Genomic DNA, 13,135 nt, shown 5'->3' with positions numbered 1-13,135 from the left:
TATGTTTATGGAGCCTTTCTCAATTGTCTATGAAATTTTTATTCTTTCCTAGTCTATTACAGAAATAATAGTGGTAATTTCATTTTATTTTTTAAAAGGGATGTGAAGAGATGGTACTTATCTACAATTTCAATGTCTACAGTAATTTCTCTTACTTATTCAATTGATTTGTTATTTTGTACTGGCCATTCATAAACAAAACAATGGTTCTATTGATGTTAATTATTCAGAATTTCAGTTTACAAATGAAGCCATGTCCTGAATGGAACATGTGATGGTAAAAAGAAGCATTGCCTATTTATTGTCATTTCACAATAGTAAAAATTATCAGGATTTGTGTGTCTACATTCATGTATGAAATGCTATCCACACCAATAGTCAAATGAAACACTGTCATTCTCTTAGTGCATATGCTTTTATTGAAGAAAAATATAAAACATCAGCATATTTAGTACTATGTTGCAAACAGAAATATCTAGTCCAAAAGAGGGAATTTTTTGAAATAAGTTTTTGAATAAATTTATAAATATTGTCATATTCTAAATGCTTTCCTTTTTCCCAAGACTTTCTAACAAGAACCTATTTACTCATTAATAATTCTATCTTCTCAAGGTCAGTCAAGCATATGTTGTTATGCTTATTTATCAAATGTATTGCCTAGGCTTTTATGTTTCTTTATTAAGCCTTAATGCAAATGTGATAGCAAGTTTACTTCCTTACCAAATACTCCAACTCTTATCTTGCTTTATCCCTTTTATTTGCTTGAGAAGATCTTCAAAAATAAGCCTATTTCAGAAACTTGAGTTGTGTATGATAGGTCTTGACCACCTCAGCGCGGTGGTCTGACTTCTGCTGACTGATAGTGCAGAAAGAGAAGTGAAATGCTGTTGATCTTGAATCCACAGACAGTGTGCAGTGGAGGAAGGACCCAGCCTCCTCTTTTGGAAGCACACTGGTAAAGCAAACAAACAAACAAACAAACAAACAAAAGAAAACATTCACAGACACCTTTTCCTTCTCTTCTCATGATTGGGTCTATTTTATTTTTATTTCTCAAATTTCATAGTTGAGTGAAAAAAAGAAATAAAAAGGAGGACATGACTGCTCCTAGGTGTAGTGGAGGAGAAGGTTTATTGTAGATAAAATGGAGAGCATAGCCAGAGGCAGGGACATCTGGAAGAGTCCAGTGTGTGTGTGTGTGTGTGTGTGTGTGTGTGTGTGTGTGTGTGTGTGTGTGTGTGTGTGTGTGTGTAACCAGAACACCAGGAGACCAAGAGAGCAAATAGGGTAAAAAGGGCGGGCATAGCCAAAATGTCTAGATCATAGAGGGAAGAGCAGCTGGGCAAAGGGCATCCCAACCCCTGGGCTGCAGAGTTAATGGTAGAGGGTGAAGTATGTCCGTCATTCCTTGTAACAGGTAAGGACTGAGGGATGCTGGGAGAACCTGGTAGCCAGGTCCACTTTGATATGTTACATAGGCACCTCAGTTAGACATTTGTCCCAGGTTTGTAAAATAGTGTTTTGGGTTTTGACTGACTGGCACTTTATATTTAGTGACTCACTAGCTGGTTCCTGATTTCTAGAATCTTGGGCTCAGTAGAATGTCAGCATCAAGAGAAAAATACCCATGTTGGGATATGTCTCAAAACTGAGAGCATAGGAGCCAGTCTATGGTCAGTTAACGCTTGGGTATTACCCATAAGATGGCTATGGAACCAAAGCTGCTGGACTGCTCCACGGAGCTCACCGAATTATAAAGTAGAGAAAGTAGCTGAATCTTTAATGGGACTAACTCAAGATGGCTACCACAGTGTGTGATATTTGAAAACGATTACCAAATAGTTCAGGTACATAATTACCCAATAATGGGTGGAGAGTCTTTTGCCATTATGACGTCTTAGCTACTCTGTACTTAAGCTTCCTGAACCCTGCTTTTTAAAGAGAGTTCTTTCCTGTTCTCATTAACAAAGTCCACACAGTAGACAAAACTGGATTTTCTCCATTCTTTTAATTATTATTAAACATTTGCTTTTGTGCGTATGGAGGTCAGAGGACAGCTTTCAGGAGGTGGTTCTCTCCTTCCACCGTGTGGGCTCTGGAGCTGGGACTTAGGTCATCAGTTTTGCTGGCAAGCATTTTGACCCACTGATCCCTCTCACCAGCCTGATTTTCCTCTGTTCTGATGTAGTTACAGCATCAGAACACCGGCCAGGGGATCTGAGCAATGGGTTCAGGATTTTGCACCAACACTAACAGGCCATGGTTACTTTACCTCTCTATTTCTTTTCTATACAAAATTAAGTAAAAGCTCATGATACATACCTCAAATGCAATAGCTTTCAAATAAATGAACAGCAAAGAGCAAGCTCTCCCACTGTTTCTTTCTAGAAGGAATAAGTCCTGAAAAGAAGTTTATTTCATTTACATTGTCTTTCCAGTCATATTAAAGTTTCTACTGTATAGTTTACATATTTTACAGAATTAAATTAGACTACCATGATGACTTCTTTTTCTTAAGACCGGTTTATGCCTACTGAATACAAGAACTCTGTGTCAAATGTTTCCATTTTGTTCACTCAGCATTGTGAGCAATATTAGCAAGAGAAACACAGCTTGGTAACAGGCTTTAGCTGTTCTCTAATTATTCTTGGAGGCATTCAAAATAATACCTTTCAATTTTTCTTTTAAGTCTAGAAACGACTGCGAAGCTTGAGGCAAGCATGTCTGTCCTCTTTACTTCCATATCCATAGAGCCAAGAGGGCTGAGTCCAATGCTCATAACCTAGCAGTTCCCAAGTACATATTGTTAAAAACATAGTAATTGTATATGTGTGACTGGAGAACTTCTGGTGGAGAAATGAAACCGCCATGACTTGGGCCAAAGAAGCTGATTAAATAATATGCCATATTTTTGTTGACATAATTAGCAAAAGTAAGGAAAAAAATTTCTTGTAAGGGGGAAAATGCTAATATATCCTCCAAGAACAATTTCTAGTAACAGTTGTCATTTTTTTTTTGTGTGTGATCCTGAATCAATTTACAATTAATATAAATCAATAAAGTACAATAAAATTTATATATAAATATACTTGAATATATGTCTGTATATATCCTTTTGAGGAATGATTCCACTTAACAAACTCCCTTCCTTCCTTCCTTCCTTCCTTCCTTCCTTCCTTCCTTCCTTCCTTCCTTCTTTTTCTTTCTCTTTTTCTCTCTCCTTCCTTCCTTCCTTCCTTCCTTCCTTCCTTCCTTCCTTCCTTCCTTCCTTCTTTCTTTCTTTCTTTCTTTCCTTTCTTTCTTTCTTTCTTTCTTTCTTTCTTTCTTTCTTTCTTTCTTTCTTTCTTTCTTTCTTTCTTTCTTTCTTTCTTTCTTTCTTTCCATTTTCTCTTTCTACCTTTCTTCCTCTATCCTCCTTGTCTCCCCACCCCCCCCCCTCTCTTTCTCTCTCTCTCTCTCTCTCTCTCACTTTTGTAGATTTACTTTATGTTTCTGAGTGTTTTGCCTGCATGAATGTATGTGTGCCATGTACATTCTTGGTGCCCAATAAGGTCAAAAGAGAGCATCAGATCATTCTAAACTGGAGTTACAGATGGTTGTGGGCCACTGTTTGGATGCTGGGAAACAAGTCTGGATTCTCTGCAAGAGCAATACATGCTCCTAACCCTGAGCCACCCCTCTAGCTCCAAACTCCTCATGTAAGGAATATTTAATGTTATAATAATGCCTAACATTGCATGTCTTGCAAAACTCTTAGAAAACACAAATTTGTATCTATTGACACTTGCTCCACATTCCTTTTCATTTTTCCTTTCAGAAGTTTACATGTCATTTGTTTCAGTTAATTTTTTCTGGGAGATTGAACCTGTGGCTTCTTGCATGCTAGGCAAGCACTCTACCACTGAGCTACGTCTGCAGCCTTGAAGTAAATTTTTTGAGACAAGGTCTCACTATGTAACCCTGGCCTGAATTTTAAACAATAATCAAAATATTTCTCTAAAGAAAAATATGGGTAGAAGATGCAGATAAAAATTCACAACATCTTTCCAAGGTTGTTGATTCAGCCATGGGACTTACAGGATTGGCACCATGAGTTGTGTGCTATTTGTTAGACAGCACCTAAAGGCTACAGCACCTTTGATTCCAGTGGGTATTTTGGCCTATTATTGACAACCAGAAATAACTAAAAGAGGCTTATCTAAAGTGTGCAGTCATATTTATTCCCTGATGGCTATCATCAAAGAGTCCTGTTGAATCTAGAACGTGTGAATGTTTGCTGAATGTTAAAACATTGACTACAGCACATTAAATATCTTTGATGGATATGTTGGTGGTCATTAAGGCACAAAATCTTCATGAAGGACTTACTGTTGGGAGTAATGTATGTTGCTGTATCTTGTTACTCGACGTTGAGATGTCATTGGGGAGTTGGAGCCTATGGTTTGGCTTATGTGAATGTCTGGGCTCACCATTTGTGTCACTTGAATTTCTGGTCCTACCAAAATACCTCCACTCATCATTGGTCCCATACAAGCATCAGCCATGGTACTGTTGGTCATGTCAGGCATACCTGGGCTAGCCACTACTCTCTCAGCGTAGTATACATTGTGTGTGTTGGCTATCTCAGCAGGCACACAAATGTTTCCTTGAACATCATAGACAGGTGCCATTACGGTTTCGGTCACGACTACATTGGACGGAAGCTGAGAATCAAAAACAATCGTCGTGGGTTGTACACATGGGTCAGCAGTGGTGTAAGTCTCAGTCACTATGATGTCCCCATGAATCATGGGTTCAGAGGCTGCTTCCATTTCTGCTTGGAATTCGGCCTCTGAGAGAGTCATTCCTGAAGATTCATTGACAAAGTAATTAGGCCCAAGCAAGGGGAGATCAGTACTGATGGGTATACAGGCCTGGTGTGAAGGGAATGGCTCAATTTCTGTGTCCAAGCAGATTTCGGCTAGAGTCCTGAATTTTGGATCTAAAGTCTCCATGTAGCTTTCATCTAAGTCATCCACAATCCAACTGCAGCAGCCAATGGAGCCCACGGGAGACCCAACTCCTTCATGATCATAAATGAGCAGGCAGTCGTTGGCTGGTCGGCCTTCATCTTCATCTGCATATGCATATGCTTTCTAAGTTGGGAGGAAAGATAGGAAATTCGAGGTTTCTTTTCCTTCACAACAACCAATGAACAATAACAGCAATGCTCCAGGGACTTCTGACTTAAAGACTTTGTGGACTAAATTGAGAAATGAAATAATACTAAATTATTGTGTTTTAAAATGAAGATCATTTTGTGTGTTAATGGGGCATAGAATTTGACGAATATATGTGAATTTCTCTAATTGAAAAACTAATAAATGATGTGCTTTGAATCAGATAATATATAAATCTTTTGGATTTATAGTTCTTTGTTTCTGAGGTGACAAAGAAATAAAATGTGTTTATGTTCAAAGTATTTATTTTTAAATGTTTTTAAACTTAACACTTATACATTTATTTATTTGCATGCATGTGTGTGGGCATGTGAAGTTCATATGGAGGTCGGAGGTCAGTGGACAATTTTCAGGTCAGTTCTTTCCTACTGACATGCAGATCCTGGGGATTGAACTTGGGTTGTCAGGCTTGGTATCAAACACCCTTACATGCTGGGTCATTTTGCTGATCTCCAAATGTTTATGTAAAGAGAGACATTAGATGAATTTGGAATAAACCCATATACAAAGATAGACATCTCTATAAAAGCCAGAGACTTTTCTCAGAATGTTCTGGAAGTTCTAAGTGGCTTAAGCCACTCAAAGATGGTATCAGGTCTGAGAGATGACCCCTGTGGCATTTTTCAAATTACTATTATTGATATGGTCCCACTGTGGAGCTCAGACTGGCTTCAAACCACCCTTCTTGTTCCTCAGAATCCTGAGGGTGGGATTATAGGAATGTGTCACCATGCCTTGCTTCAAATTATCTTTTAAAAAGGACTTTTAAGACTTTCATCTATTATCAGAAGCCTAATAAATAAAGGAGACGGGGGATATGGACCAATTGTTCAGAACAGTGGAAGTAGACACTCATCGACTTCCCCTTCCTGTTTGGGCCCCTGAAGGATTCCATACAATCTTTTTTTCCTCCAATCTCAAACTCAACATACTTTCTTCTTTAAAATTATTTTTATTGTTTGATAATTTCATACACTCATATAATGTGTTTTGATCAAGCCCCCCTCTTTCTCTTCTCTCCAATTCCTCCCCCTCCCTTCTCCATTACTGTTGTCTCTCAACTTCTTGTTTTCTTTGTAAAAACCCAGAGTCCTGGCTGTAGCACCATCTCCTGGGGCAAGGGTAGCCTCTCAGGGGCTGCATCCCTGAAGAAAACTGACTCACTTGTTCAGCAGCCATCACTTGCCTATAGCTCCTCAGTTAAGGGTGAGACTGACTTCATGACACCCTGCCCCATCCATGCTTCTGTTTGGCTCCATGTTTCTTTTGAGGCAGGGCCTTTTTATGTTATCCAGGCTGGCTTCCAACTCTTAGATATGTGGAATTACAGATATGTGCTACCATATGTGGCCTCCCATGGGATCCTAAGGGTCTGCAGGATGTCATTGGATATAGTCTGACCTTTTGATATTATAAAATAACTAAATATGGGAGAGAGAGACAGAGACAGAGACAGAGAGACAGAAAGAGACAGAGAGAGAGAGAGAGAGTTACACAGAGAGAGACAGAGAGAAAGAGACACACAGAGAGACAGAGAAAGATGAGCTTCATGATCAAGTCCCAAATAGCTAAAGAATAAAATCTCAAAGAAAATCACATCTTTCACACTGCACTGCTTTTCATGTGCTTTGTGCTGAACTCTGCATTCTCCACTAGAAATGAGTGATTGCACATCATAACCCCTCAGACAGTCCCAACTTGCATGGAACACTAGTTAGTGGCCGGAGTGGAAGGTCTTTAATATATAGTTATGATTTTCTGAATGACTTAAAAATATTTCTGGGATACATGTAATTTGAACCTACTTATTGACTAAACTGATTAGCAATATTGATCTACTATTTAATAATATTATTCACACACAATATGAGTTTTGCAATAATATTTAACTACTAAATTTTTTGCTTATTTTTTATAATTTCATACATGTGTACAATGTATTATTGTGAATACGTCTGCCCTCATTACTGTCTCTTATCCCCTCCCACTGCCTCTCAACCTCCTTTTCTTCCTGACTAGTCCCCTTGCTGCTCTCGTGGCTTTTTATGTTTTTCATATACTGAGTTAGGGTTGCTTGTATAAGCACAGGTAACGGGAGTATTTGCTGGAGCTCGGACTACTCACTTGTGAGCACATAAGTGAGGAAATGTCCACTTCTCACTTCTGTTAGTAAATCATTAACTGCCAATGGCTCTTCATGTAGGGGTGGGGCCTCGGGGGTACCTCCCTGTCCACGATGGAATGTTGGAGAGCCTGGTCTTGTGCACAGGTGCCTAGGTGCTGCATATAGTTTAAACCACAGCATGCTCAGACTTTTTCTATCAAAGAGCAATGGTGAAATCCACGCATTAGCATTTGAGTAATAAGCTGGTCTAATGGAGAAAGATAAAAATGTATTGCTTGTTAAACAAAATAAAGATTCTCAATATGAGAAATTATTTACTCTTTTAAATTTTTTTTCTGATTTCTTTTATGTTATGGGCATTTTGTCTGTATGTGTATCTGTGCACCATATGTATGCCTGGTGCTAGAAGAGGGTGTTGGATCCTCTGGAACTGGTGTTGTAGATGGTTGTGAGCCACCATATGGGTGCTGGGAATTGAACTCAGATTCTCTGGAAGAGCAGCTAATGCTCTTAACTGCTGATCTATCTCTCTAGTCCAACCTTATTTACTGTTTATGGCAACCTATTAGAAGAACACAGTATCTTGGAACATTTCTTTGGCATTTTGACAGAACCCTGACACTTTTTCCTTAGGGACACAAATAGGAGGGCCCTAGACTGAGAAGAGGAGGAGCCCTAGGTTCTTATCTGTCACCAAGGTGAGATAATGCATAATCAAGATTTAAATCCCTTTGTTCCCCTTCCTATCATAATAATAATACTAATAATGATAATGGTAATAATAACTATTATTATTATTTTGTATAGTCTTCTTATTATTATTGTCATCATTATTCTGAGACAGGTTCTCATCCATCCCAAGCTGGCTAAGAACTTAATAGCTGAGGATGATCTCACACTTCTGATCCTCCTGCCTCCACCTCCTAAATGTTAGGATTACAGGTGTGTGCCACAAAGTCTGGTTTGTGATGGGGACTGAACCCAGGGTCTTGTGTATGCTAGACAGATACTCTATCAACTAAGCTGCATTCACTGCCCTGTCCTGCCTTTTCTCTGTTCTCATTGGATCCACCTGGAGAACAAGAAGGGCATCATAAATGCGGTTTTGATTGTCTCTATCAGCATCCTTTTGCTCTGTTGTTGCTATGGCAATAAAAGGGAGAGATCAAAAGGAAGCAGAAGGGAAGATGTTAAGAAAAAGGAAGCAAGGGATGATGGGGATGCTGGTCTTTTTATAATAGTTAAATATTATACACTGCTGCAGATTGGCTTTATGTTTTAAGAATTGGAAAAAATGTTTTTAATTCAAGATTGGGATAGGGTTAAAAATCAACTGAATATATTTCTACTCCTATGGAGATGCATGTTAGGTCTGTGTGTAAGGCTTACCTCGGAGAAGTCGTGATGCATGTTAGGTCTGTGTGTAAGGCTTACCTCGGAGAAGTAGCTGTCCAGGAAGGCCATGTTCATGCCGGTGTCTTGGTATTCCCGAAGCGTCCCTATGGTTGAGCTTCTCTTCCTCAGGGTCCCTGTTGTGCCTCCAGCCACCAGGCCTGCCGTTGTCCCCGCACCTGTATTGAGCTCCACTCCTGACACACCCCCTTCCACTGTTCCTCCACCAGCGTAAGTATTCGTGTAGATTTCTGAAAAGACAGGGTGTTTCCATGATAATGCCCAAGTTGCCTGGATGGCTTATGCTCACAGAACACTGTCAGCACCCCCCCCCCCCCCCGCCACCAACATAGCACAGAAATGATTCTAGAAAGATAGGCAATGCATGATCAGAATTGTCAGACTTGACCAAAGGAGGTGATACTGAAGGAGACAGCTATGGGACATGGCTCATTCTCACACACACACAACCTTTGCCTGGATATTTAAAGATACAGAATGTAGGGCCAGGTGCTGGATCTGTACAGTCACAGCAATCCCTATGCCCTGGCCCACTTAAGAGGGCACAACCTGGTACTGAAGCAAGGACCAGGCTGCTCCTAGAAGCCAAATCTTTAGTCCTCATTTGCACATGCACTGGAGAGCTGACTCACTTGGGAACAACGCATAATTTTTGCATGGAAGTACCAGGTTTTGGGTACTAAGGAATCATCACTGAAAAATCTCATGTCTGCTCTAGTACTGCACAGGCCCTGCTGGGCTCAGTCATTCCCAATTGCGAAGTACTTCTAAGCATTTTGTGCTGTGTGGGAATGTATAAGACACTGGTGTGGGCAAACCACATGTGAATTTAAAGAGTGTACTTCAGCTTATTGTTCAAAGAACACATTGCTGTTTCTTTCTTCCCTTTTCGTTAAATAACTTTTATTATAGATAATCATTACAATAACCTGTACCACATCCCAGGCACTATTCTAATTCTAATTATATACATTGTAGCACACAGGAAAATATATATGTATGTACATACATCATACCTAACACCTGCATGCTTATATATTTTATATAACATATATGTGGTTTTAAAAAGATCTTTAAATCGATGCTTCATAAAGAATTAAAAAAATCCTGTTATATACAGAATTACAATTACAACATCAATTGCTATGTCACCTTCATTTCAAGGAGGAGGATGTACGTCCGGAGAGGCTGGGTCTGGATTAGGGACTTCTCACTAGCAAGTGGCAGAGCTAGGAACTAAGTTCCAATGATGGTTTCAGACTTTGCGTGTTAAATTGCAGCATTATGCTCTGCTTGACTGTAACTTCAGATAAAAAAAATGAGCGGCCACCTCAGATGTGTCACTCACCCTCTGAATGAGACTCACATGCATGCTAATATACAAGGGACTTTCCTGTGAGACTGCTTTGATAGAATAATTTTGTAAATCTTAGAAAGGAAAACAGAATTGGCGTCGACTGACCAGAGGAGTCAATGCGATCTTGGGTATTAGACGCCGTCATGGGTACGCATATATTTGACACATCCTGAAAGAAAAACAGATTCTAAAATAAATATTTCATGCTCTTCACGTGAAAGCTGAGACTTTGCTTTTGCCTGGAATTGTCCAGGCTGGCTGAATTCCCGCTGACACCATGCACTTCTGTGGGAAGTGGCAGCCCACTCACCCTGTCTTCGGGATGGGCTCCTTCTATTCTCCAGGGCTGCATCACTCCTTCGCCTCCCTCGGGCACAGGGGCAAATCGTGTCCCCAGGCCTTCTGGCTGTCTTCGCTTGCAGCAGCATATGAGCAGTAAAAGAGGTGACACTGGCCAAGAAAATGACGAGAGTTAACTTCCACTGCCCCGTCAGGAAGTCGCTTTTTTGTTGTACTATAACTGGAACCAGGGTAAATTCAAAGGCATCAATATATCAGATAACCCCTCACCAGAGAATCAAGTATTGAATGTGACTGTCCATGTTTATAAATACAACATTGAATCACTGAATCACACGGGACCTGAGAGTCAGAAGCAGAAAGGGTGTGGGGTCTGCAATCCAGACTTTACTAAATGATTTGAAAGAAAGGACTGATTCTCCTGGAGTCCAGGATTTCTGAGCAGACTGGTAACATATTCAGGATTCGGACTCAGTTCTCTGACTTCTAGTCTCCCATATACATGCGTGAAAATCTGAACATGTCTACGGATACTATGCACCTACTGACTGGGTAGGTATGGTATGGATGGTCCTCAACTTATGACAGTTTCCCACGTGACATCTCAACTCTAGGAGGTTTCAGAAACAACATATAGTCAATGGAAGCTGCATTTGAAGTTTGAATTTTGACCTTTCCCCAGGACATGTAGCCTGATGAAAACGTTGTTGATAGTGGGTTTTAAAGCCTAGTTTGTGAGGGCTTAAGGAGCCAATGCTTAGGTCCCATCTTGACTTATGAGTCAGACATGAATCCTTGCAAAGATCTTTCAGAAATTCTTGTGTGTGTGTGTGTGTGTGTGTGTGTGTGTGTGTGTGTGGTTGAGAACTGATTTGAAGTTGTTTATTATGACTGCTAAGATTCCATAGGTCAGCTAAGATGCCATAGGTCAGCTAAGATGCCATAGGTCAGGTTAGATGCCTTAGGTCAGGTAAGACACCTTTAGTCAGGTTCTGGGACTTTATGAAAGACATTTTGAGAATAATTCATGATTTTTGTAAACTTTGCAAATTCATAGATCAGCTTAAGAAAGTCTACCCAAACATCACATGTTACATTCTTATATTTCAAAATGAAAGCATTTTAGTTTGTGCTCATTCACAAACACATGTCAACAGTATAGCTTAGTGAGCTTAATCAGTGCTGGATTCCCCATGAAGTCTAAATACTTTAGTAGCAATCTAAAATACATAATTGAACTCTCTTTTGAAGATCGGCATCTTTAAAAACAAGGCACAGGGAAAGGTGAGTCTCCTTTTGAGAGTTTTGCTCAGCAGCTTTGCTGTTCCACAGACCAGGGTCTTAGGGTAGAGTCTGAGGTTTCTTGAAGCGCCCCCTGGACCCTTCTCTATCTGAGGGAGCAGCTCACCCGAGGGCACAGTGATCACTGATCCCTCATTGCCCGTGACCAGAGCCTGGAACACTTAATGCTCCAGGCATATCACACAAGTGCCTCACGCTGGCCCGCGGTCTACTGTTTACCTTTTCTTCTTCTGCTTCCTCCATGTGCTAAGCCCTTCAATGTTTCCCCCAATCTATTGTTTGTTGTTTCCTTGGTGCTGAAGACTGAACGCAGGGTCTCACTTACTGGTGGCTTGCTGTGTGTATTCCACTGGGCTCCACCCCTAGCCCTTCTGTGTTTACTTGGGATGCTTCTTTGTCCTTGATTGCCTTTTAGATTTACTCACATGCATCACTGTTCTGAGAAATTCCTCAACTTTTGGGCCCCAGCTCAAATCCACTTCTGTAAAAATTTCCGTAAGTCCCGTCTTTTGAGTTTCTTGTTCTTGCCTTTCTGCTTTGAAATATTTTCATGAGGTTTCTGTTACAGGATTTATTTTTTGTGTTTGCAGATTGTACTTTATGATTTGCATATGTTTTCAGTATTTAGGAAGATCACTAACCCTGGTCTTTTTAGTCATCATTATCAAACAGGTGCAAGGCCTTGTCAGCCCCAAGATAGCTGCAGATACCAGAGAGAAATGGCCAATGAACTTAGCAGTCCCCATGTGTCTATAAAGAGACTGCTTCCAGTACTTACAGAGAAGTAGTAAGAGGCCCAAAATGATCATGCCAATCCCTGCTGGTCCAAGTCTGACGTTTGACTGTCTGACTCCATCATCAGTGCCAATCCCGTATGTGTCCTCTGTCACCCAGGTGGGGTCCCCATTGTAGATGCCTGTGGTGCTGGAGTGCAAGCACACGTGACGCTCATCACAAAAACAGGCATCTAACAGAACAGTCTGTGGCAGTTCGCACGCTCTGTTGTGACTGTCCGTCACGAGGATGGGGATTTGGTGAGTTCCTGGAGACAAAGTCTGTTCAGTCGTAAGGATTGCAGAGGTTTCTGAAGAACAAGGAAGACACAGGAAACAGATTAAAACTCCTTGGGAGTAACCTTTTCTGACGCCCAAGGAAGACTCGGCCCCTCTCTCCAAGTTCTGTGTCTTTAAGTCCAGAGTTGAAGGCTGTCCACGTAGGTCAGGACCATGTCCCATAAGTCACTCCTGTCATCAACTGTACCGCCACGTCTGAGAGCACATATGTTAGTAACATGTCTGGACCACGGTCTGTCTGTTCAACTGTTTCTGTAATATTTGGTGATTCAGATTTCACTTTTTAACTTTGTAAAAATGAACTCATAGCTCATTATAGAAATAATCTCATTGGTGAGGAGAAAGT

General features: G+C 40.5%; 1 protein-coding gene across 1 annotated transcript in view; it reads right to left on the bottom strand.

Moving 5' to 3' along the window:
• Window positions 1–4,364: 4,364 nt before the first annotated feature.
• Dsg4 (desmoglein 4) overlaps window positions 4,365–13,135 on the bottom strand; it is a 57,764-nt gene continuing 48,993 nt past the window's right edge. The window contains exons 13-17 of the mRNA XM_052742749.1: window positions 12,495–12,800; window positions 10,425–10,564; window positions 10,220–10,283; window positions 8,779–8,987; window positions 4,365–5,135 (exon numbers count right to left, since the gene is read on the bottom strand). Coding sequence (XP_052598709.1) covers window positions 4,365–5,135; window positions 8,779–8,987; window positions 10,220–10,283; window positions 10,425–10,564; window positions 12,495–12,800 — 1,490 coding nt within the window. The remainder of the gene's footprint in view (window positions 5,136–8,778; window positions 8,988–10,219; window positions 10,284–10,424; window positions 10,565–12,494; window positions 12,801–13,135) is intronic.

This window comes from Peromyscus californicus, unplaced genomic scaffold (assembly GCF_007827085.1).
Source record: "Peromyscus californicus insignis strain IS unplaced genomic scaffold, ASM782708v3 Scaffold_17__1_contigs__length_78620276, whole genome shotgun sequence".
Classification (NCBI taxonomy): domain Eukaryota; kingdom Metazoa; phylum Chordata; class Mammalia; order Rodentia; family Cricetidae; genus Peromyscus; species Peromyscus californicus.
The sequence above is the reverse complement of the archived record's forward strand: the minus strand, read 5'-3'. Positions and strand labels throughout refer to the sequence as shown.